The sequence below is a fragment of the Anabrus simplex genome, chromosome 1 (assembly GCF_040414725.1).
Source record: "Anabrus simplex isolate iqAnaSimp1 chromosome 1, ASM4041472v1, whole genome shotgun sequence".
Lineage (NCBI taxonomy): Eukaryota > Metazoa > Arthropoda > Insecta > Orthoptera > Tettigoniidae > Anabrus > Anabrus simplex.
The window spans coordinates 158,122,991-158,150,820 of NC_090265.1; the positions used below are offsets into that span (position 1 = coordinate 158,122,991).

Below are 27,830 nucleotides of genomic sequence, written 5' to 3' on the forward strand. Positions count from 1 at the left end.
AACGGTAGTTTAGGGGAAAGCCTACAATTTTATTCTCAAATATTTATGTTACTAATGGTCATATTGATAAATACTACATAACTAAAGTTATATAGAATTAAATTTTCGATCATTTATCTCTTATACATTGTTACCGTCCCGGCTATGTTCACAGAGATATTCATGAATTTGGATCTTTGTACTAAGTCCATATCTGCGCCGAGTCACGAGAAAATAGGTAAACCGAACTTAATAAAAATCGGTATGTAAAGTCGGAGAATGAGGAACTACAGTCTACGCTAAAATTTTTTTTTATAAAACGCCCTAATATCGCAGACTCGAAAGAAAACTGAATGTGAAGGGCTACAATAAAGAAGGTTCATAAAATTGATCAACAATAACATTTCATCGACCATTGTTTGTTGTGATGTGCTTTGTGTCTTCTGTTGACACTTATCTCCGATAGATAGGATTACTGCTGCGTACCGAGTTTTTTAAAATTTGCTTTACGTCGCACCGAAACAGATCGGTCTTATGGCGACGATAGGAAAGGGCTAGGACTGTGAAGGAAGCGACCTTGGCCTTAATTAAGGATCAGCCCCAACATTTTTCTGGTGTGAAAATGGGAAACCACGGAATACCATCTTCAGGGCTGCCCACAGTGGGGTTCGAATCCACTATCTTCCGGATGCAAGCTCACAGCTGTGCGCCCCTAACCACACGGCCAAATCGCCCGGTCATACCGAGTGTAACAGCCTACCTGAATATTTGCGGGAAGTAGCTGGGGAGTTAGATAACTTTCTTCTTTAGGATGCCATTCCTCTGGTTCATATTTATTTATTATTAAATAAATCTCTGGTTCATAAATTTTCTGATACTACTGGTACGTAACACATTGGTTCATTATAGTATTCCAGCTATTCAGTCCCTAATCTGAGGCTTGATTGGAATTATCAGTGTGCATATTTCATGAAATAATGGCAGAGGAGTATTCACTGCTGTCTGCGGCCTGGTCATTCCAGCTGTGGAACTTTGGACTGTTAGATCGGCACTGTACCACTGTTCGTTGAAAGTGAGAAAATGTTCAGTTTTTTATTCGATCAAGTATTTTATATGATAACATTGCATTTAGTCGCTACATTCCTACTGGCGTTTTTTTAATGACGTATGTTGCCTGGCCGAGGCGGTAAAGGCGTACTCGGTTCGCCCGGAAGGACGTGGGTTCGAATCCCCGTCAGGAAGTCGTAAAATTTAAGAAACTGCGTTTCCACTTCCGAAGGTGCACATGGCCCTGAAGTTCACTCAGCCTACATCAAAAATGAGTACCAGGTTAATTTCTGGGGAGTGGGGGCAAAGAAGGCCGGGCATAGAGCTAACCACTCTACCCCACCAAGTGCCGAGGTTACGGATAGTGGAAGCCTTTACCTTCCACCCCTCCAAGGGCCTTTATTGCCTGTAAGGAGATGACTCTCTCTCTCTCTCTCTCTCTCTCTGATGTTGACTTCAGTTAGGAAAACCACAAAGGCAGTCTTTCTGAGAATCCCGTAGCGAAGCACGGGTAAATCAGCTAGTCAGATATAAAACTTTGTGTCAAATCTTACACATACTCTGTGGCAAAAACTACTCCATGGATGGAATTGAGGAAGATTTAACAGCCAGTGATCTTCTCCACTTCAAGTATGCTCCAATTACATCGACTTTTGAGGTATAAAAGCTTGAAGATGATGTTTGTAGTTCGGTGCAACTTAGACTAAGGTGAATTAAAACAACATACTGGTATCCTTTAGTCTTATTCTTCTTGTGTTTTTTTTTTTTGTTTTTTTTTTCGTATTTGTTTTCGAATCATATTTATATTTTAAACTTAGTACAAATTAATTTCTCAAGTTATTTCTTATAATTTTTAAAATGTTTGAATGTTGAAAACATTTCTTAGCAAAGTAGGGTCCCCATACTACAAAAAAAAACATAAAATTAAGCAATTTCCTCAGTTGTGCTGAACGTTGAAGGTCTGAAGGGCTTGGAAAGGTTTCAAATTTAAGTCTTGGATAGCTCTGTCAAACTAAAAAATTGTCAAAAATCACTTCTGGACTAAATACAGTTCTGGAAAAACAGCTTAAAATCGCTTGTTTCTTTACTTGTTTTTTAATATTCAAATCCTAGCCTAATTAACTTATTTAGGCCTACATAATTCTTTCTGTAATGTTTTCCGTGGTTCAATACCCTGAGGCGTTTTTTGATTTTTTGAAAAATGTCCACACCGAATGTAGTTATAAGGGTTTAAGTGAAGCTTTGCATTGAGTCACTTTAACACTTGTAGTGGTAGAAAAAGGCAAACTGCTAATCTAATCGACTGGATAACGATGATTAGGAAAAGGATTTTAATTTTTAGGAATAAATGAAAAAATATTTTTTCATACTTTATTATATTTTATTTACCTAAAAATTCTAGGATGTTTTCAATGTTGCGTTGCATGCCATTTATTATTTGAAGTTCTTTTCAAACTGTTTCTTTTTCAATCAATATTCATTGTCTTCAAGCAGCTCCTAATGAAAAGGCTATATTATGTACTTTGTTAGTTCATGTCTAACCTATTATTTTCTGAAGGATTTTTAAACATTAATTTTTAAACATTATTATTTTTTTTTTACATTTTGAGGGCATTTTTAATGTTGTTTACATCATCAGAATTCAGGCCTTACTGGGATATTTTATGTGTTTCTCATCCTTCAGTAGTTCGTTATTTGTAAACCTGGTGCTCTGCTTGGCAGCTGGGGTGAAGGGTTCAGTCGGTTGAGGTGCTGGTCTTCTGACCCCAACTTACAGGTTCAATCCTGGCTCAGTCTGGTGGTATTTGAAGGTGTTCAAATACGTCAGCCTCTTGTCAGTAGATTTACTGGCACGTAAAAGAACTCCTGCAGGACAAAATTCCGACACCTCAGCATCTTTAAAAACCGTCAAAATATAGTTAGTGGGACGTAAAATCAATAAAACAATAATATTATTTATTATTCCGCTTGGCAGTCCCCAAGCGATTGTCAGAAATTAGATTGACTGCATCATGATAACACGTTTTGAAACTATGTAAACTATGTAAAATCATATCCAGGAGCTGACATTAACTCAGTCCATAAGCCAGTTGTTCCAGAGATATGATTGTGTCTGAAATTTCTGCTAACAAAACTTCAGACCAAGAGAGGATTAACATAAAACACTTAGAAGATTCACATAAGTCACAAGAGTCTCAGACATTCTCAACAACAGCAACACAAATCTGGAATCGGATCTGAAGTCGAAACGGACACAATGACACGAAACGGACATGGAAATGAACAACAAGACTCATGGGTTAATGGAACAATGCAAAGATAACAAGGATAACTTCAGTTGTATTAAACTAACTTTGTGATCGTGACGTTTAGCAGTGACAGCCCAAGAGCCCATTTAAACAAAGCATTGCCTAGGCAACCAGACCTGTCCTTGAAAGCAGCCAATCAAGTTCTTGCTTAACCTTGCCCTTCTGTCCACAAATTTCTACCAGCTGCACATGTACTTACACGTATCTGTCTGAACCACAAAGTTAGTTTAATTCTATTGTCATGCAGGATGGCACATCCGCTTACTTTGTGTATATTGTACATGTTTCGTGGACATTTTGACGATGTGGATCACAGAAATGGGCTTGCGAGATTTCCAGATTTCATACCCTACAACTTTTTCCATCGGGGTCGGGCAAAGGAGAACGTGTTCTGCATGAAACATCACTCACCCAATGAAGCCATGACTTCATGACTGTTTACAAACATCTCATTCTGTAGATTCTGTCCCTTGTATGAGGAAGCTAGTTGATACCACTGGTTATCTACACATCAAAATTGAATTTTATGCTATTAATCCATCATTTCAAATAATAAACGACAAACCTACTACGCTGGCGTAGCCGGGGGAGAGGTGATACTTCCATGTGGCGCGTCCCAGGTGGCAGATAGGGGTGTCCTAACCGGCTTGCCGGCGGACTTAAGGGAAATAAAATACCTCTTGTGGAGGTGGGGGACTCAGAGGAAGAATACACCCACGGTATCCCCTGCCTGTCGTAAGAAGCGTCTAAAAGGGGCGACCAAGGGATGATCCAAATGATGCAATTAGAACCATGAGACTACTTGTAATTAGTACCATCACGCAGGGAACACCATGGGTCGCATTTACTTGTGCGTAGTACCACTATGTTAGGTACATTAAAAATTAAATAATTGAAGTTTAACCAATTCAATACATAAAAGAAAGAAATGTAGTAATTACATTCTTATTTAAATGGGACCGGTTTCGACCCTAGTCCAGGTCATCGTCAGCCGTAAAAACAAGTAGGCGAAATCACACAATGTTTATGAATATTGGAGAAATGGGTCAGTTTCACACTCTGTCAGGCACAAAGTCACAACACTATCTAATAATATATGAAGATTATAAATAAACTTGAAGTCGCAGATGAATAGATTTGTAGAATCAAACCGCCAGTTCCCGGTGATCAGCGCGGCACATTCAAGGTCATGCGCTGCGGTCTCGAACGCCAAAGTAGAGTGGAGAATGTCTTGAAGGTCCAATATTTGTCTCGGTTGCGGGAAGTTAAGTACGTATATAAAAATAAATGACGCAAATCAGTATAATTGAATGAGAACTTGTGCTCCTGCTAAGTTCTTGGAAAATACTATGTTAGGTATGCAATAGGTTTGTGATTAGTGGTGATAGTGTGTGAATCAGGAGGGGGCTTCTACAGTACCTGTGATTCGTACCCTTTTATGAGCGACACCATGGTTCTGCCTTACCTATGCTCAGTTCCCACTATGTGAGGAATTCTACGAGTCCCTGTGGTTAGTCCACTTATGTGAAGAACGCCATAGGTTTGCGTTGCCTGTAAATAGCGCCGCAATGTGCGAAACACCATAGGTCTGTGTTATATGTGCGCATTACACTACCTGTGAGTAGAACCACAATGTTTGGAATACCGCAAGTCTATGCTACTTTTGATTAGTACCGCAACATTACACACAGCATGGTTCTACTTTCCTAGCGATAAATACCATTATGAGGGGCCGATGACTTGGATTTTGGACCCGTTTCGACTATAAGCATAATCGATTCAGCATCATGCTATATAAGCAGTCCCTTGGTCAGTACTGCTATTGTTTTGTGCCAGCTTCTGTGCATGTGATGCACTGTGGATCGGATCCACTGATCGTTTTAAATTCGTATCCGTCCATCCATTCATTCTTCGTCCTCACGCTTTGAATTCTGGTCAGTGGAGGATTTTGGACTTTTTAAGTTGTCATTTCATTTCATCCCATTTCGTACCATTAGGGGCCGATGACCTCTATGTTAAGCCCCTGTAAACAAAAAACATCAATCATCATCAAATAATAAATGTAAAAATTATCTTTGTGTTGAAACAACAGAGGTTACAGCCTTTTACTTCCCACCCACTAAAAGCAAACATCATTATTGTGTTGTATGCTTTTCTAGTCTGTAGTTTTCTACATCCCATGCCTTTTGGGCTTAAGTGCCAATGTGTTTTCTTGCTCTGAGAGCCCATTTTTTAATACTTTTGAATAATACATTACTTTTGTTATCTTCATGTTTCAGGCGAAAGATATTAAAGTATCAGAAACAGAATTCAATTCTGAATTTGTCTCTAGAATTATTCCAAAACTGGACTGGAATGCCCTTTGGAAAGCTGCCGACAGTGTAAGTGACATTTAATTAATAATATTATTATTATTATTTTCACTGCCATTGTGCATGTCAAATGGGACCTTGTGTTTAGAGAAACTATGTTTGTTGACCGGCTTACATACATTGTTGGAGATTCTTTTTCCTGTTCATCATTTTGGACATGGGTGCCTCTGTGGGTCAGTCGTAGAATGTCCGACTCATGATCCCCCAGGCTAAGGTAATCAATTTTTGAAAGATGGTCAAAAATCTTGGTACTCGGTGTCACCAAAATTAAATTAACTCAGCCATAGTATCCATGCCAGTAGAATCCAGTTATGTAACTTGATTTGATACTTTCATTTATAATTGTAGGGGTTCATAGTTGGGATATGTGCCTCGGGTACTAGCCCAGCATATGCAACTTGTGAGAGTGAAGAAGGTCTGCATTATGGTATATGAATCCGTACGGTGGTGGTTGTTGTTTCTATTATTATTATCATCATCATCATCATCATTACAGTCCGTTCTCTGGGATGAAATCATTCTTTGTCCAGCCTTTTACCAAAGTCTTCACATTAGAATTTTACATGGCTACACTTTTATCTTTCCAAATTACCTCCCTTCTGATCCAATATTGTATCAGTCAGTCACTACTGATCTGCATTTAGGGCAGTTGCCCAGGTGGCAGATTCCCTCTCTGATGTTTTCCTAGCCGTTTCTTAAATGATTGCAAAGAAATTGATAAGTTATTCCAATCCCTAACTCCCCTTCCTATAAACAAATATTTGCCCCAATTGTATGTCCCTATTCGTTCATTCAGGAGAAATCAACTATTTTTTTGTCCAGTGTGTGTTTACATTGTACTCCCAGCATTAGTTCATTAAAACAGAACCAAATCTTGCATACATGGATTCAGAATGTTTCTACAAATTACTTGATTTCCTCCCGAAATCATTGGATTCCAACTTCTGTCATTTGAAGAAGCTGGTGATTGTCATGGACAGCTACATCAAATTTTGAGAGATGTGCATCTGTGACTATATGGGATAGTGGCTTTGAAAAGGAATACATAGTAGGATAAACACTATGACACGTCAGTTTGGGAAGAAGGACCAATAGAAAGAAGAGATGAGGACAATCTCCACATCTTCACTTAGTATAGTCTCCAAGTAGACAGGTTCTCACCTCATCATTGTGAAAACTGTCCTTTTGTATTTTTATAGGTACAGTATTTGTCCTTGCTCCTCTTTCTATTGTTTCCTTTTCTTACACTGACCTGTTAACCCTATTATCTATTCCTTTTCATGTTTGTATCTCTGTGTTGTATTATGTAACTTGATTTGACACTTTCATTTTTAATTGTTAGTGGTTCATAGTTGGGATATCTGCCTCAGGTACTAGCCCAGTATATGCAGCTTGTGAGTGAATAAACTCAGGAACATTTTTAGAAATACTTCATGCAGTAAATTCCTATTTTTAATTGCACTGAAGATGAGGAGTTCCTATTTCCCATAGCGATTTCAAGTAAAACTTCATTCACTTTTTTATTGCTTCTGGATACAGTACCATATCATCATCAAGCCTGGTCATATTTTCTGTTACGGCATCTTCTACGAATTGCTCTTCCTGTAGCCATAAGAAGCTGGTATGAAACAAACCTAGGAATTGAAGAGTATGCCCTGGGGAATATCATCTACTCCCCTGGTGTCGGTAGGTAAGAGTGCAAGCTATGCATCCATAATGTCCCTGTAGGCTGCAGCAGTTTCAGGTTCTCCAGTCGTCGTAGATTCTGTGCCACTTGATTGGGCTTTGGACCTGTTAGGGACTTCATCAACACATTCATGTGAAGGGATCTCATCCATAGACAAGTCTTTCAACCATTCAAAATCCTTTGGGACAATACAACCATGACTGATGTGAGTGATATGAAATATTGAATTAATCAACAGCTCTGTCTTGTACTCCTGTAACTGTCAAGCTGAGTGGCATAAGTATCTGTTGTTGTTTAAACACCAGTACTATATTTCATCTTATTAAAATTTTGATGATTTATTACTCTTCCCTATGCAGTATTTAAACTGAGAAATCGGTTGAAATTGCTGACTTTGGAGTCTGAAAACATTAACATTGCTTTTGTTTCTTGACATGCTGATGTAATGGGTTTTGCTTGTAGATTCAATATGAATTAACATTCTAACAAGCCATATTATTATATAACCACAAGTACTACATCTTTGATGTAAACCAGGCTGAAGAACGGTTTGTTGTCATTGAACCAAATTCTTACATTTAAGTGTACAATATTAAGACTGCTTTTATAAGAGAATTGAAATGAGTGGTTGATAAAATATATTCCTGGTTGATGCCACTACTATTCATAACTGTTAAGTATTGTTACTAATTTTAATTTGGCATCTAGAATTTTTCCGTACAACCCATAGTATTATAATATTATTATTGTGTTTGTCACTATTCTCTGGCAGTTATTATTGCTAGCTGCTATTGTGATTATCATGCAATGTATTTCCTTGATGTGGTAAAAATGTATGTTTGACCAACAGACTGATGATATGTTCTTGCATTGTACTGGGAGATTTTCTCATTGATGTTATTATACATGTATAATTTGTATTTAACATCATTATGAATTTCCTTTTTCCAACTTCAGCCAGGTCAGTACATTAATGACACCTTTCTATCTTCCATTATTCAATCACTGTTGCTACTCCTTAACTATGTTCTAATCTAGATTCCTTCTTATTATACTGTTCTCAATCAAGTGCAGCTATCTTGGTCTAGGTCTGCCTCTTGTTCTCTATTTTTATTCTTATTGTATTAAAATATAATTAATTAGCCTACATTAGTCATTCTATATTTGCAGATTGGTCATTCTGGAGATCTTCCCCAATCATTGATTGAGGATTTTGAAAATAATGAGGAATTTTTGAAAAAGGTCCATCATGTCTTATTGGAGGTAATGTATATGTTTAGCATTTGTTTAGTTTTAGAATAGTACAACTAGTATAACCTTTTGAAAATGTACACTCAACTGCACAAAAATTGGTTGTCTCAGTAGATGCTGATGTTTCAAAATCCTCATGTTTGAAATAGGGTGAACATAAATGTCCCAGTGGTAGGATTCCAAGTATCGTCTCTTCGGCCACCGGCTATCAACAGTTTACAGATATTCTTGCATTTTGAGAATGTATAAAATTAAATATTTTGTTTTTTGCCCTTTTTTGTGCATTTGAGTGTACAGTGCAGCTGTATCATTGTAAATACAGTAGATTAGGTTACAACATTTTTGACCGTTTACAGGTATTATTAGCTTCTGAAATCTGGTTTATAGATTTCTTCAGGAACCTCATGCTCAAAAATTTATAAAGAAATGATTAAGGTAGAAGGTTTACATTATTCCTGAATCTGGCCTATTGGAGTGGAGGATAGATGATAATGAACACTTATTTAGGAAAGGTTTTTTGTTGCACAAATAGACACAGGATCTATTCATTCAAAACAGTTAGCTTTATGATGGCATGATAACTCTGTTGTGAATGGTGAAATACATACTCACCAGGTGATTGTAGACTTAGTACCTGGCAAGGAAATTATTGCACATTCCAATAGATTCAAAGAGCATTACTGAACATCTCTTTTACAATCTGTATAATTTTTGCTGGTTGACTTGTGGAGCAAGACGTGTATTGACAGTATTTTTTTGGTCAAATTCTGTGATCAGCAACATTGTAGTGGTGTTGTTAATGTATGCCATAGAGAGTTGTGGATTTATGTGACATAGTACTTAGTAATGAATGTGGTTTAATCTGGATGCAAATGGCTATTATATCCCAAGGGACCAAGGCCAGAACGCGCCAGTAGATCTACGACATATTTGCAAGACCTACCTGGTAGAAGGAATTTTGGGTGGGGAGGAGCTAACATTAGTGGTAGTTTTAATCATTTACTTCTCTGTTATTTCTCCACTCTCCTTCTGCTGCCTTCAATCCACCTGTCTCCTCTTATCCTACCTTACATGTATGTACATCATATAAATTTGCATTTTAGATGAATTTAACTTACCTGTTATAAATTCCTGTCGATGGGTCCTTTCAGCTGCTAGGCCTTTCCTATCCCATCTGTAACCGCAATCGGGAAAATTACGCCTACACATACTAATAATAATAATAATACAAAAATAATAATAATATAAACACAGAATAGAAAATAATAATATTGATACTTAATGGCAACCATTCCAAATAGTCCCATACCTACTCAGAAATGAACCCAGATACAGCAACAGACCAAAAACAACACCACATTACCAGAAATTTAAATACATACCGAGCTAAAATACGACACTTTTTTTTTTTTAGAAGATCGCACATGTATAATACTGCCAAATAAACGCAGCAGGTGACAAGAAACAAAATTTTGAACATACTATGTTAAAACACGAAATTTACAAACAGAAAAACACTCGAAGATATAGACAAAAATTTACGAACTTTAACCTCAAATATTGCTGGAAACTGATAGAAACAGAATAAGAGATCATGCTCAAATGAACCAAAACACAATGATCAATCTGACAATTCACCCTACAATATATGTGGCCTGGAAGAAACACAAGATTACGACACAAGTAAATTTATAAGATGGAAAATGCGTGCGCAGGCTCAAGGTATAGGTCAGTAACCAGGTGTCTAACAGATAATCACACCAGCTGTTCAAAGATAACATGCAGTCAGACAAGAAGGTACAATACTTAGCATGATTTTACGACGTAGTTTAAAGCAACAAATAATCACATAGATGTTAAGATCAAAACACACATATAGAAAAAAACTTGAAATAATCAAACATGTTGAAATTTATCAAAGACTTTCGGAACGCGAATACAGCACACGAAATGTGAAGATATCACTTTACTACAAAACACGTGGTCAAGCAAAACCTTGCCACACAAGAAAATTTATTAAAATTAACGAAACCAAAAAAACTTGTTACAAATAGTGACGCACCATTTCCTCCAACCGTTAATTACAAGGTGAAACACAGCAACACCAGACTGCCCCTTGCGGAATGAAAAACATGTGGTGTGTAAAACTCAAGCAAGAATCATGAAAAACAAAAACCGGGAATTAAGAATACACACGTAACAATTAAAACCTATATTCAAACTTAAGATTTAAAATTAATTCTAGAAAAGTTAGCCAAGAATGATTATTGTCAACCTTTTCTCCTTCCATAACACATGCTCTAGTAACAATGTAACCGCAGTCGGGAAAATTACGCCTACACATACTAATAATAATAATAATAATATAAACACGGAATAGAAAATAATAATATTGACCCTTAATGTGAATAAGGAAATTGTAAAATGAGACAGTGGCGGTGATTTTATATCAAAGCTTGGAAACGAGACGGTAGCTATCAATACACAAAATCAAATCAGACACGAAGGAAAACTTACAGGCCTAATAATGACAACTAAGAAAGGATGTGGAAGCTGCAGGAGCCCTATGAGGTCCATGGGAAGGTATGGCTTTACGGGGGAGAAAATAGTTCACAAGAATCACCCTCTAGCACAACTATATTAAAAATAAAAAATGAAAAATTACAAGAAACAAAGTTAAATGATAGAGTAGCTGTTACTTAACACATTTGACAAACTGATACAATTACGAATCCAAAAACACAAATGTATGAATTATTGATTTAAAAAAAACACAGGTGAGAATTGAAATTACAAATGATGGGAATCTAGGGTAACTCAGACACGTTGAATTTAAAACTTTAAAAATTACATTGAGCAAGAAAATACCGAAATACAAAAGGAATTAAATTAAATCAAACAAAATAAGAAAACATTGAGAATAACATGAAAATAGCACTTACCCCGGAAAGCGGGAGTTCCCGAGGGGAACTCCTGAGCACAACCGCACTCGAGGACGGTCAGATGGTAAAGACGCGGCCAAATTGCATCCCGCACGTGAAGCGGCCTAAGGCCGGAAATTGACAAATCACAATCCACCAATAATACACTGTTCCACTATATTCCCGTTCGCCAATACAATTGCATGACCATATATGATCATTTCCTGGCCTACTGATGCGAGAGGAATTACATCATCTGTTTCAACATCGGTAACCGCATGTGCGGTATAGGGTGTTTCAAAATAAAGCACCTTACAAAATTTTCCATCAGATTACACATACAGAATTACAAAAACTAATTTTCGAATAATTCTTCAAGAAATTTTTCAAGTAAAAACGTCCCAAGCAGGGGTCGAAAAATACCGGGCGCCCAGTCACCATGGCACCTGAAAATTTTAACCTGGCGCCTGAATTTTCAAATTCGGTTTTGAAAATTATTTTTTGAAATCCGGAGTTCTCTTACATGTACTTTTCCATTACTTTACAAAGTAACAAGTCGTGTGGTGTTTCACGTTTTTCTTCTGTAACTCACATTTATTCTAGTATGTGCAATAAACATTTTCTGTGCTTTTGGCAGAGTCTTGAATTCTGTAATTGCTCTTCGTACCTTGGAACTGGACGTTTCAGTTTTGCGCGGGAACTGCCTAGCAGTCATGGGAGATATCGTTGTAACCCGCCAAACAAGTACCGGTATCCTTTCATGTGGACATATCGTAACACGAGTTCTATTACAGATGATCAGCTATCGGTAGCCGAGTACAAAGGTCAGACCAGAGTTGTGGAGAAATGCAGAGAACTACTACGTTAAATAATTCCACAAACACTACATTACCGCCATCCTTCCTGTGACTAACCGCAAATACAGTAGTTGCTAACCGTTCCTCAACCATTGCCGCCAAAGCAGTGCTGATAAATTCCCGTGGAATTCATTCTTTGCATTTAGAACATGCGGAATGACGTGTTTATCAATTCTTGCATATTCACCGAACAATATTTATACTTTTAATTTAGTTACAGCATTTTGGTATTGAACAGTTTGCACTTTATAAATACAGTTGTTTTTATTCCTGTGCGTTTATGGAAAATTGGCAACGTAGCATCAGACATCGAAGCTCACGAACTCGGAAGCCATTTTACGTTTCTGTGCTATACTTGAGAAAACCGGCAAAATGAAACGTACAACACCGCACGAATTGACTGATGCGAGTAACAGTGTACTCTTTCAGATTTCTTCGTAAGTAGGGCCCGTAAATGTAACACAAAGTGATACAGAAGGGAGTGAATGTGAGAAAACACTTGACGGAAGTGCCGACTGTAGAGTTCAGGACGACAATGACCAGCTTGAAATCAAAAATACGTGGAAATTTCAATTTTCAGGCAAACGGAAATTTCAGCAAAGTGCGTAAAGAAAATTAATGCTAATGTCACAGCATATGAATGCATTGTACATGGCAACTTATCATATTGCAAAAAATAACAGACCCTACACTGGTTTTGAAGGTTTGGTTACATTGTTACGCAAGCTGAATGTTACTGATTCAGAGAAGTATGAGAATGATACACAATGCAGAGAATCGTAGTTTGAATGAATACCTTGGCTGTGCTGTGAAGAAGGAATTGCGAAGTGTAAATTAGGCAGTAACTTTCGTAGTATTACCGATAAACATTCTAAAGGTGTATCCGAATTTTCAGGACCATTTAAATTGGAAACGTTTAAAACATACGAAAAATCCTATCCTCACTCGAAGTGTCAGGAGGCTGAAAAAATGGTGTAACAGCCCCAAAGGGCCTTGGCCTACCAAGCGATCGCTGCTCAGCCCGGAGGCCTGCAGATTATGAGGTGTCGTGCGGTCAGCACGACGAATCCTCTCGGCCGTTATCCTTGGCTTTCTTGGCGGGGGCCGCCATCTCACTGTCAGATAGCTCGTCAATTGTAATCATGTAGGCTGAATGGACCTCGAACCAGCCCTCAGATCCACGTCAACATCCGTAACCTGGCCGGGAATCGAATCTGGGGCTTCCGGGTAAGAGGCAGGCACGCTACCACTACAGCGCGGGGCCGGCAGGAGGCTGAAAGTTTCATGAAAAATCCCGAATGTGTACTTTAAGCGAGGTGCGTCAAGAAAATGAATGCTAATATGTTACAGCATAAGAATGCATTGTTCATGGCATCTTATCATACTGCAAAAAAAAAAAAAGAACCCTATACTGATTTCGAAGGTTTGTTTGCATTGTAAAGCAAGTTGAATGTTACTGGTGGGAAATCAAACAGGCACATGTAGTGTAATTTTAAAAGACGCTGACCTTGAAGGTGACTGGTGATTATTTGGGTTAGTATCTCTTAAAATATAAATTTCCATTCTTATATGAACTGAGACTATACTACTTAAGGCCACATTTCAAAAATAATACGTAGCTTGATCCTAGTCTAACCTGTGGTGTTCATAATGTATATTTGCAAAATATGTGCTGGCTCCTGATAAAAAAGGGGCTGGCTACTGAATTATTTCTATTTTCTTCTACCCCTGGTCCCAAGTGTCTTTTTTTCATGCTTGCTGACATTAATTTTGATCAATTACATAAAATTTACATACAAAAAGAAAACACTTCAAAACAATTCTTGCATCTTGCAATGTTCATTTACAGTTCCATATATCTTGATGTTTCCCTAAAAAATTATTACAAACATATTTAAATTAATATTTCTTGCAATTGCATAACAATAATTCCAGCAGAATCCAGAGTTCTTATTTCTTCATTTTGCAGAATACAGAATATTCCAAACAAAAATGAAATCCTGTTGTCCTTTCTTGATGACAAAAATGCAATTCTCTTGTTCTTTCTTGATGACACACCTATCACACCATCGTCACCATAAGACCTATCTGTGTCGGTGTGACGTAAAACCACTAGCTAAAAAAAAGGTAATATAAATTTACTCATTTGGGACTAATATTTCAGGTTTCCTATGGGAATCAACATCAGCATCAATTTTTGGTAATGAAACAAAGTCTCTCCTAGTGCCTACACAGTGGTCTCCACGGTATGCACTAGCCATGTGTCTTGGTAGGTGTGCTAGGTACCAACTGATGAGCCTAGCCTAGCACATGGGGGTGAAACACTGGCAACCAGAAATGAGTTAGCTGGAAGGTTTATAATGTACAATAATGGATAATTTATATTGGTATTATAAATTTACTCAATCGGGACTAATGTTTCAGGTTCTCTATAGGAATCCACATCTATATCATCTGATGGCGAAGCAGCCATCCTTTTGTGGTAATGAGACAAAGTCTCTCGTAGTGCATTGGCACTGTTGGTGGCTCCACGTAGCCTACGCAGTGGCCTCCACGGTATGCACTAGCCATGCGTCTTGGTAGGTGTGCTATTTACCAACTGATGAGCCCAACTTAGCACACTGGGGTGAACTTGTGAAAGTTTAGATTTTATAATTCCACCTTTACAATACAATTATAAAATCTAAACTTTCACAAGTTGATACTTTGACAATACGGGCTCTAATATGAAATTTATAATGTGCAACACTGGGGTGAATCGCTGGCAACCAGGAATGAGTTAGCTGGAAAATTTATAATGTCCGATAATGCATCATTTATATTGGTATTATAAATTTACTCATTCAGGACTAATATTTCACGTTCCCTTTGGGAATCAACATCTATATCATTTAAAAAGATACATCAAATATAATATAAACGCAACTGGTTCAACTCATTTGCGGTTAATCATCATTTAGTGTAAAGTTCCAGCGTGAAATATTTCTGAAAAGTCAAATAGGGTACATCAGATAAGTTGGACACTTGGGTTTGAAATACCGGTACCGACACTGGAAAATATTCTTCCCGTTACGAGCTGACAGTACGACCTGAAGTGAAATAAACATGTACTAGTAAAAGTACAATTCATGTAAATTATAATGACATACCGACAAAAAAAGAAAACTGTCCAGCGCGAGAAGGGCCGAGCATTAAAGTAGGGACCCCTACTATATTTCCCCAAATCATTCGTATCCAGTCTTGTACGAGTGACGTGTCCATCCACCCTTTTTCTTGGATACAGACATGGATCACTCGCGAAATTTTACTTTAGACATTGTTTTTTCTTTTAGAACAACACAAGGTGCAAGCTTTCTGCCATCACTTGTTACAGCAAGCATTGCAATACGAGGGGGGATGAAATATAAATGGGATTATATGTTTTATTTAGGTTCATTTATTAAAAAACACAAGGCAATTACAATTTATCTTTCCACATAGTTTCCTGCTTTGGTATTGCATTTGTCCCAGCACATGGGCAGCTTTTTGATGCCCTCATCGTAAAAAGAACAGGCTCGTTGTCACCAACCAGTTGTGCACGAAGTCTTCCACAACTCGTCATCTTCAAATTGTTGCCCTCCTAGAGCTTCTTTAGCTGTCCGAACAAATGGAAATCACAGGGCGATAAGTCCGGGGCTGTAAGGAGTATGGTAAAGTGTAGTCCAGTGCATTTCCTGTAGCTTGGAGACAGTTAGAGCTGCAGTATGGGGCCGTGCATTTTCGTGGAGGAGGATGACCTGTTGAATCGGTTGGTCTCGCCTTTTGCGGCTATATACAACCCTTGCATTGTTCAACAGTTCACAGTAGTAAGCAGCATTGATTGTGCGTTGCTCATGCAAAAAATCAATCAGCAAAATGCTTCGCTGATCGAAAAAAAATGTTTGCAAGAACCTTGCCAGCTGACAGTTGAGTCTTGGCTTTCACTGGTGCTACCTCCCCATTCCTCCGCCACTCCTTACTGGCTTGTTTGGATTCGGGAGTGTATGGTGACCCATGTTACGTTGCAGATGACGATCCGACTCAAAACTGCATCACCTTCTTATGCAAACCTTGCTGTAAGCCTGTGACAGACCTCCACACATCTCAGCTTCAGATTTTCGGTCAAAGGGCGAGGGACCCATCTGGAACACATGTTTTTTAGCATTTTTTCAACTCATATTATGTAAATTATTCCAACCCCCCTAATTTTTTTTTTTTTTTTTTCACTGAAGATGGCTCAAACGAGCCGAAACATGTCTGATCTTGTTTACTCCGTCTAATGACGGAATATATGATGTATTGATTTGGAGGATACTATCATGAGTGTTAATAACACAGAAATGAAGATCATAACTTACGATCATGAGTGTTAGTGACGAAATGGCAGGAAATATCTAACAGCACGCTCTCCCCACTCCTAACGGTCCCGGCTAAGCATAGCAGAAGCCCGGGCCAGTCCTACCAACTGTTGATGTTCAGGAACAAAAGTCCAGTTTATATTTGATTGACCTTCGTGCACCGTTGTTTTTTGCGTACGATAACACTCAATGTCCCTTTCTTATCTATTGTTCGCTTTGTGGCATATGGAAACTGATTGCCGTCTGACCTGTGGTTCCTGTTTTGGAAAGAAAATATTCCTTCACTTTACACTTCTCAATCAATCACAAAGCTATGAAATTTCAGGTGAAATCATTTGGCATTTTGTGGCCGAATGTTGTTCTTTGTCTAAGAGAAAGTCCATTTCTCTTCATAAAATTAATCATCAAGCCTTGGCTAATCTTCAGATTCGAGACACTGAATCAATGTGCTGCAGATATTTCTCGTCCTTTAAAATACAGCATTGCATCCGGGAGATAGTGGGTTCAAACCGCACTGTCCACGGCCCTGAAGATGGTTTTGCGTGGTTTCCCATTTTCACACCAAGCAAATGCTGGGGCTGTACCTTAATTAAGGCTACGGCCGTTTCCTTCCCACTCCTAGGCCTTTCCTATCCCATCGTTGCCAGAAGACCTATCTGTGTCTGTGCAACGTAAAGCAAATAGGCCTAATAATTTCGTGAGAAACATATACAACGTTGCATAATGAAATAATATATTTAAGCAGATCCTCCCCTACTTTTGGAAACCTGGTGCTTTTTGGTCCACGAAATGCTTTGCGAGACTTGTTGGTCATTTGAGGTGCACTTCTCTGTTACCGTGGTAGTGCACATTGCATTCGGACACCGAATACTTGCGGCCCTATGACCGTATGTTTTGGAATGCCTGATTTTGCAGTTGGAAGGCTGCTACCTGAGTAGTTGACATCTTCTATTTTAAAACGCATCCCAAGCTGCAAGATGGATATTGGAAGAAGTGGGTGCATCAAATACGTGAACATTTCTTTTTCTCCACTTTTGACCCAAAAATAATGGGATGCGTAAATTATGGCAGGGTGTTAATTATGTGAGAAAATACATGGCGCGCGCGTGTGTATATGTCTGTGTATGTTTATGTATAACGTGGTACTCTGCTAGCCAAAAAAAGTACAATAATAGTAAAAAAGCAAGTACAGTGCAACAATAATTGACTGGATATTTCTTTTCTTAAAAGAATAATGAGTCATCATCATCATCATCATCATAATTTCCCAACTCCAGTTTCCTGGGTGTGGTGTACAAGCGCTCGCCATCTTCTGTCTTCATACATCTTCTGATCCAGTACATCCTCCCATTTGTATCTTCTCTCCTCCACATCTGATCTTACAGTCTCTATCCAACGTTTTCTTGGTCTCCCCTGTGGTCTTCTTCCTACGAGATTAAGGTCGAAGTATTTTCTGGCAGGTCTTTTCCTGTTCATTCTCATTATGTGCCCATACCACTGAAGTCTGCGTTTCTTTATGACACTGATAATAGGAACCTCAATACCAGCTACTTTCCTATTCACTTCATTTCTGATCTTGTCCTTTCTGGTTGTTTGGTTCATGGTTCTAATGAATCTCACTTCAGTTGCTTGGATTCTACTGAAGTCTTTGTTTAGTAGGGTACATGTCTCTAAACCATACGTGAGAGGATTGGTACGAAGTAAGTGTGGTACATCATTGTTTTCGCTTTCTGTGGTATTTTGCAGTCCCAGAGAAGATTTCTAACTTGACTGTAGAAGTTCGGTGCTCTCTGTGTCCTGCTGAGTATTTCCTGCCTAACAGTGTTGTCTTTCGAGATTGTGCTTCCGAGGTACTTGAATTGGGAAGCTGTTTCAATTTTTGCTCCTTCCAGAAATATCTTTGAGCTTGTTCCTTCCCTGTTGATGGTCATTTCCACTCTCTTTGTTTTGCTCATCTTCAGTCCAAAATTTTTGAATGTGTTGTTCCATTCATTAAGTTTCTTCTGAACTTCAGCTTCTGTCTCTCCCCATAAAAGCACATCATCAGCAAATACCAGGGCGTTTGATTCACTGTCCATTTTCTTGATAGATACGATGACCTTGTCCATTACTATTACGAACAGGAGTGGTGACAGAGCACTTCCTTGTTGGACACCTCTCTTTGTTTCAAACCATTTTGATCATCTGTTGCCTATCTGGACACAGCTGTAGCACTTCTGGTATAGCATCTTGACTTTGTCAATTAAGTACTTCCCATATCTTGTTTCGAGGAACACTATCATATGCTTTATTGATGTCCACAAATGCAATCACAATATTTCTTCCGTATTCCCAGTACTTTTCTGTCAACATCTTTACTGCAAAGATAAGATCCACAGTACTTCGACCTTTCCTGAACCCATGTTGTTCTTCCTCAAGCAAAGGTTCCACTACCTTCCTAAGTCTTGTTTCTATGATCTTTTCCAGCAGCTTCAGTGAGTGTGACAACAGCGTGATGCCTCTGTAATTTCCACATTTCCGTCGGTTGCCCTTCTTGAACAGTGGGATGATGACTCCTTTACTCCAATCTTCTGGAATTTTGTTACTTTCCGAAATCACTGATAACACTCCGTATAGCTAATTCAAGCCTGGTATTCCAACTGCCTCTCCTTGCCCCCATCCCAATGATCTCGTCTCTAGTGGTCGACTGTGCTTGGCATTATTAGATATTTCAAAGAATTTGGCTGATCAGTGTTGCTGAATTGAAAGAAGTTTTCACGAAAAACCAGCGAAGTTTCCCCGGTAAGACTTTATGTAAAGGATCGAGATTTTTAACTCGCGTACCGGTAATTAATGTTTTGACGCTACCCCACGGTCTAATTTGCCTGCCTCTCAGCTGGAGGGCCCGGTTTTGATTCTCGGCCAGATCAGGCATTTTACCTGGATATGAGGGCTGGTTCCAGGTCCACTCAGCTTACGTGATTACCTTTAATTGAGGAGCTAACTAATGGTGAGATGACGACCCTGGTCTAGAGAGTCAGGAATAACGGCCGAGAGGATTCGTCACACTGACCATGCGTCACCTCGTAATCTGCAGGCCTTCGGACTAAGCAGTGGTCACTTGGATGAAGAAAACAATACCTGCAATTTCTCAAGATGAGAGGAAAGTATTAAAAGGTGTGAAAAACACGAGAGAACAAATATGAAAACCTTTTCTGCTGGGGCTTATAAAATAATAAGTGCACTGAACGGTGTGAAAAACTACAAATATGAAAACAAATGCATGGGGGCGAATAAAAATATCCAAGTATTATTGCAGATCACTCTCTTTCTAAAACAAATGTTAGTAGAAGCCTTTTATTTCCAAGCAGTGGGTTATAAAACATATTCTGGTCACACTCTTAGACAATGAATTGGAGGTTATGCTCGGCCATGTGCGACTGCGAAAGAAAGACTTTGGCAGCCATTTTGGAAAACTTTGACCAAGTCGAATCGATCGAGTCGAAACTTAAAGGTGCGATTTCATCGTTCGCAACCTTTGCGCACTTAAAGATGCGGATGCCAGTCCACTTTCTGAAAGAGTTTAATGTTGTCTTCATTATTAACCCTTTCCGCTCGTGTGTCGGCCTTAGGTCAACAGCCGTCACTTAGCGTCAAATAAGACTGTTTTAGTTTCTCTTTGCTCGGCAAAATTGCTCCGTTTCCTTGACAATGGAAAGCAGTCGCGTGAAGCAACATGGCGGCGCACAGTCTGACCGAAGCTGTGATTCTTGAGTCTATTTCGGCTGATTTTGTTGATAGTGACCATGAAAGTGACAAAAATTTTGAATCTGGCGATGAAAGTGATATATCCATTAGTGATTCAAGAGATGATATCGATATCAGCGTCGCAAGGAATCATAGAGGAAGCGGTATTATTATGACTCGTCCCGGTCCCAGTCATACAGTGCTGACTTCAAATATACCTTGGAGATCGTGGAGAACTGGTGATGCAGGATTACCCAAATTTCCTGATAGGTTAGTCAGTGGATTCATAAGTTGTGGCAATAGACCTAAAATAGAACTAGAGTACTGGCAGCTATTTTTTACTGATCAGTTGCTAACCTCTATTGTCCATGAGACAAACAAATTTGCCGAAATGAAAATACAGCAAAATACTCCACTTCAGAGGGCCTCCGTAGCTCAGACGGCAGTGCGTCGGCCTCTCACCACTGGATACCGTGGTTCAAATCCCGGTCACTCCATGTGAGATTTTTGGTGGACAAAGTGGAGGCGGGACAGGTTTTTCTCCGGGTACTCTGGTTTTCCCTGTCATCTTTCATTCCAGCAACACTCTCCATATTCATTTCATAGCATCTATCACTCATTAATATAAATCACTTTGGGAGTGGCGACCCCATCATAATAACAGCCTATCTCTGATTCATTCATTACATCCCTGACCCGATCAAAGACTGGAAAACAGGTTGTAGGTATTCATTCATTCATATTCACTCCACTTCAGAAGAGATCTATCTGGTTTTCTTGGAAACCTGTGACTTTAGTAGAGCTGAGGGCATTTATTGGTGTAGGCCTAATTATCAACATGGGGATGAACAGTAAGGCAGAAATGCAGGATTATTTTAGTGAAGACTGGTTGGATAAGCAGGTGTTCTACAAAGATGTGTTCTCTAGAGACAGATTTCTACAGATATTCTGGAATCTCCACCTTCCCCTGATGCTGATAGGGGAGGTCTACAATCTAGAGGTTCAAAGGTCAGAAATATAGTGTCGTACCTGGACACGAAATTCAGGGAACACTTCATTCCAGGAAAGAATTTCAGTGTTGATTAAAGCACTGTAGGCTTCAAGGGTCATTTCGTGTTCAAGTGTTACAATAAGCAGAAACCAACAAAGTGGGGACTCCGTATTTATGTACTGTCAGGCTCGAGTACCAGATACGTATGTGCTATTGAACCATATTATGGTTCAATAACCACACAATCACTTGTTAGGCAAGATTTACCCTTCACTTGCAGGATAGTTATTCATTTGGTTACAAAAGTTTTGCAAGCCACCAACGAAATTGGGTTTCATGTCTGTACGGACCGGTTCTATACCAGTTACGACCTTGTAGCTGAGCTACTGAAACTAAAGGTCCATATTACAGGCACTGTAATGGTAAATAGGAGAGGTCTGCCATTACAAGTGAGAAAAGCCGCAGCAAAGAGAATAAAACAACATGACATTATTGCACTCCGAACAAATAACACTTCTTGCTTGGTTTGGAAGGACAAGCAAATTATTGCTATGCTATCCACTTTCTATGACAATTCCACTCAGCCTGTGCAAAGAATAAGACGGCAAGGTGCTGAGGAAATTGTAGAGAAACCTACTGTCGTATGTGCTTATGATCAATACATGGGAGGCGTTGATCTTTCTGACCACTATGCTAGCTCATACCCATTCACACATAAATCTGTAAGTGGTGGAGAAAAATTTTCTTCTCGCTTCTGGAGATCACAATAGTGAATGCCTTCCTACTCTTCAAAGAAGGTAACAATGGAATCACCCATCTGAAGTTCAGGAAAAACTTGGTAAGACAACTTGTAGGAAATGTGTGTAATACACAGAGCAGGAAAAGGGGAAGACCTTCCTCAACAGATGAAGAAGTGAAGCTGAATGGCAAGCTACACCTGCTGTACCACCATCCTGAAGGAAAAACTAAGGATTGCAAGGTTTGCAGTGACAGGAAAATTGTTGGAGGGAGGAGAGAGACAGTCCACTTCTGTAAAACCTGTGAGAAGCAACCAGGGCTCCATCCAGGCATTTGCTTTGAACGCTTCCACACACTCGAGGCATACTGTTAAGAAAGTGAAAAACATTACTTTGTGCATTGTAAATACCATAAATTAATTTTGTAGTTCCTTCCTGTGCATATTGTTACAACCAGTACTTAATACAAGGTTTTAAAATATGAAGAATGCTGACAGAAATAAATACGAGTGGGGAGAAATCAGGACTTACAAATAATTTGAGTGGAAAGGGTTAAGGAATTTCACTTTTTCTGCATCCATACCTAGGCAATCACAAGACAAATATGCACGACGCTGGTCAATTTCACACCATTATATTTCTAATCCAGGCATAGGCTACCATATCATGCAGAAAAACTTCACTGTACCACTCAACACAAAATAAATTTCTAACTTCTGAATGGAATGCGAAATACAAGCACAAATTGATTCACAGTGTTATTGAGCATTCTTGCTGCTAACTGGCAAGCAAAATTGAACATTCCTGATGGTAACAGCTTGCTCTCCGAACGTGCAACTTATCCTGTGAAGTTCGGGAATTTAGGGACTTTTTCTGTAATCACGCGACTGTGACAACAGATCTTACCCGAGTTGGAAATCATGTTTTGTTTCACAAGGGATGGCAAATAACATTTTTCAGGGCTAGGAAAAATGTGATCGTACTAAGTGGTAATAGCAAAAATTTGTGACGTGATAATTGAGGTATTTTTTAAATATAGATTTAATGCGATGAGAATCGGGACTTCGAATTTACAATGTGCTAAGCGGGGAAAATGTGTTAATGAGGAATGCACTAACAAGGTTTCACTGTATTTTATTTTTGTGATGTTTAGCCAAATTGTTGATGGTTTTCATTCTTTCCCGGATTTTCCATTTTCCCGTTTTGTACTTTTTTCCCGTGGTTCCTCCAAAAATGGAGAATTGAGGTTCCACTGTATTTAACATTATGAATTCTTCGACTTGATGGTGTCTAAACCCCTGTTGACCTTCAATTTAAATACCGCCTGGAAAGTGAACAGCTCAGGATTAAATTGCCAGCTTGAAGGGTTAATAAATGTTGTGATTTGTACATGTTTCATAAAGAATTCACAGTCATATAGAAGGCCTCCCTTAAAAGAGATGGTTATGTTTAAGAATATGTTGCATTCTTCGTACTCTTATGATGTTGAACTCATAGAAGATTCTCATAGTTTCCACTTGCAGATAATTCTGGGTACTGCTCCTTCGTTAATCAGTTTTCAGCTTCTTCTGAGGAGCTCCTTTATCGCAAGCCTCAACAATTTATTGACACTGTTGTTTTGCTCACTGCTGTGCCAGCTTTGTCACCTCACCCTGCACTCTCAGCCTTCATTGTCACAATATTTTTTGGAAATTACGAGTAGTGGTTGCAGTACCTTTTCTTTTTTTATAGTAACGGAATAGTTTCAGCTGACAGCTGGCCAATGCTCTTGTTAATAAAGTGAATACTGTATACCTCGAACAGATGCTTCTTAATTTTTGTATTGTTTATCATTCATATTGTGCAGCTAAGAAACTTCTAATTGGTTATTTTATGGCTCCAGGTGGAAGTTATCAATGGAGAGTTGGTGTGTCCTGAGTCAGGAAGGAAGTTTCCGATCAGTCAAGGAATACCAAATATGTTACTGAATGAAGATGAACTGTAAATATTTCTAGAAGAAAGGTGTTGCCAAATATCTATAATTGTTAGGGTGAAGTGAAGGCACATATCTGTAAATATAACTTATTTTATATAATTCATTGTTAATTCAGTGATTTTGTCCTGAACATTGTGCTGTTAGGAAAACCAACATCAGAAACAGATTCTTGATGTAATATTTGTGATGTTAATAGTTTCAGAAGTCATGTTTGTTAAGTATTGAAACTTTAACCCTTGTATATTTCAGTCATTTAACTCTTATTAATAGGGAGCAGATTTTTATGTGCTAAAAATGTGAAAAATATTTATTTTTTATGTGCTGAAAAACTTTAAAATATGTGATAAAAAATTGAAATTATTTTCCTTTAAATATCACATAACTACTAGCGCTCAAGAAGTAAATAAATATAATGTTTTGTATTAGAATATGGAGCTACCAAATGTGCTCCTTAAGGCAAAAATGGTGTCTGTGTATGGAAACGTGCTGTATGGTATATTAATTTTTGATATGCCAGAGTAGATATTATGATTGGTTATTTTTTAAAGGTAATGTTTTGTTTATGTATGGCAAAAGCAACCTGTCATCTTTGAAAAAATAGTACCAGTTCGTACTCACCCATCACACGCTGGAATATTAGTTGCTAGAAGTAATCTCAGAATTGCAGTGAACAACAAAGGTCATCTCCAAATTGTCCATCACAAATGCATGCTGATTATTTCTAAAGAACGCCTTATACTGCGAAAACGATCGCTCCACATCACAGGAAGTTATACGAGCATAGTTAAAGAGAGGAATGTCACCAACAATAGCGCCATCAATTTCGCCAACATGAGCACCCTCTAATACATTAAAAATTTGGCATATTGTTTGAAATCCTCTGTTTTTCCTGAACAAATTTTGATATTTGACCTGTAACAGTACCTGCGAAGCGGGGAGTGAATCTAATTTATTTTCAACAGCGCGCACTTCCTTCACTGTTTCGGACAACAGGTTAGTGGATTTTTCAAGTATGTCTATAGTTTTACACAAGAAGCTTAGATTGGCAGATATAAACGCCAAATCATTTTTCAAAGAGCTGTCTTTTAGTATCTCTTGAAGAATCTCAATTGACGACACGTCGTGTTTATCTAGCACGTTCACAACGAAATTGTCTGCATAGTATAGCACAGCGCTAAGCCAGGTACCCCACCGCGTAACAATAGGCAGAGGAGGAAGCGCAAGATCCGAGTTTTTCTCTTTAAAGAGATCGATTCTTGAGGGTGCTTTTACAAAGACTTTTTTGCCATTAGACACTAATTTATCCACTTGAGGATACTCAGCCCGCACAGTTTCACATAACCTGTGTAGAGCATGAACAACACAAGTTACATGTATCATTTTCGGAAAGCTCACAGAAAGGCCTTCGGCTGCCTTTTTCATGTAAGCTGCACTGTCGGTAAGAAAAAGCAATACATGGTCATATTTTATACCTTTTGGCCAAAGTAAGTGCATGGCTTCATTGAATAACCTAGCTACAGTGACATGGTTTGCAGCAAGCATTTTTTTACCCGCTAGCAAATAAGAATGTTCGCAAGCAGTTTTGTCATTCTTCAACACACCAACTACAACATTTCCTACTTTTCTGCCATTTGAATCAGTGGTTTCGTCAATGCTCACCCACAGTTTTTCGCTATCACATACTGCCCGAATTCTCTGTAAAGTTTCTTCGTAACATTTTGGGAGATAGTTTTTCCTTAATGTGGATTCGTCTGGAGGCTCAAAATTAATGTATTTTGTTAGGAAATTTCTCAGTCCAGGATCATTTATTTTACCAAGTGGAATGTCGGGGCAAACAAATGCTCTGCACACATCTAAATAATGCTGGGAATATTTAGATGGGCCTGCATTTGAAGTAGCTGGTTCAGCTATTAGTAATTGTCGCGAACGCACACGCGAAGCGGCCGCAGTATGCTTATTTCCAGACAAATGCTGGGTTACGTGAGAACTTTGATCTGCACGTACTGTTTTACCACACGGTTGGCAAAATAATACTTTTCCATCGGTAGTGAAAATGCTTTTAAATTCTACTACATATTGTTGAAGACGCGACCTTGTACTCTACTTCTCTTTTGGCATTATTTTGCAGGTTACGACACACGCATTTACGGTGAATCACTGTTTCAATAAAAAGAATAGCAGCGGACACTGAAGGAAATATTTCTTATAAATCCATACAAAATCACACGACTACAGGAATGATATATGGACCCGAACAGCTAACCTTACTCTTAGGAGTGATGAAATTCCACTACCTAGGGGGGGGGCAATATTCTTCCGAGTCTCCCATGTCATAATGGAATTACGTCACCTTATCTCTCTGTGATTGCCTTTCGCTGATATTCTATAAACAAAACCCGAGAGGGCTGACTCATGAAGAGTTGGAATGACATCATGCAAGGAAACATCTTGTGCAGCAAATCATATCGCTGTCTAAATGTAACGACATAGCCAGTGACCAGCAAGTTTTAGAACTTCTGGAGGGAGGTCTATAGATAGCCGAAACATTCAGATACATGATGTTAAATACACTGTTAAAAACAATACCCTAATCGTAAAATGAAAATATGAGCATTGTTTTATAACACAGAAGCATTTTAAATTTTATTGATCAACAAATATTGCCGATTTATGTGCTTGTTATAGATTTTCTTAAAATATGTATTTACATTTAAAAAAAGGTAAAAATATGTTATGTGTTTTTATGTGAAATAAGATTCAGTTTTTACACTTGGGAATGCACAATAGGAATAATGAACTTCGTAACTTGCGTTAAAACTTACGCAAAAAAATATGTAATTACATAAAAATCCGCTCCTTAGTTATTAAGTATGGAATTGTATCTGGTAAATTTAGGTATATTTTTCTGCAATATAATTCAAAACTTTAATTGAGAAAATAAGTGACTAAGAGATCCACATGTTTATGTAAGTACCTATCTTCATTAGAAAGCATATTTGTTCCTTTCTTTGTTGTTATACTGTGTGTGTTAAAATATATTTGAAATATGCATTTTTACAGTATAAATAAAGGGAATTCTTGATTTGTTTTAAAATCAAGTAAAGACTGTAGCATGCTTCATTTGTTCGATTTACCAAATTTACCTGGGTGATTCAGTAGTAGTAGGAGGAGGAGGAATGCTGTATTATAGAAGCATTTAAATATACATTTATTGACTGCTATGTCTATCTGAAACCTAAACTTGGAATTTTCCAGAAGTCCATATTACCACTCCTGTTCCAGTAGGTGTTACCCAGGTATGTTACAGTATTTGACGTTACTTGTTTCACTGTGAAGTGTACACATAGTAAAACTCTGTACATTACAAACTAATAAATGCAAATACCTGCTGCGTTGTCCCATACTGTTATAAGTTGGAGGTCAAGCTAGACTGCAAAGTTGCTTATTGAAATGAATATTGAATACAGAAAAACATCATTAAGACATTTCTGCAGGGGACAAGGAAAAAGAACGTGTTAAGTGAGAAAATGTACTATTGAATACACAAATAAAACTATCCAACAGAGATATGGAAACACTAGATACGATTTTTTTGACGTGAG

The 27,830-nt window shown here is 38.3% G+C and overlaps 1 protein-coding gene across 1 annotated transcript in view; it reads left to right on the forward strand.

The window, feature by feature from the left end:
* Nucleotides 1-24,489, forward strand: part of Trmt112 (tRNA methyltransferase subunit 11-2) — a 34,069-nt gene extending 9,580 nt beyond the window's left edge. The window contains exons 2-4 of the mRNA XM_067139737.2: nt 5,615-5,716; nt 8,565-8,657; nt 24,136-24,489. Coding sequence (XP_066995838.1) covers nt 5,615-5,716; nt 8,565-8,657; nt 24,136-24,237 — 297 coding nt within the window. The 3' untranslated portion in view covers nt 24,238-24,489. The remainder of the gene's footprint in view (nt 1-5,614; nt 5,717-8,564; nt 8,658-24,135) is intronic.
* Nucleotides 24,490-27,830: the final 3,341 nt, after the last annotated feature.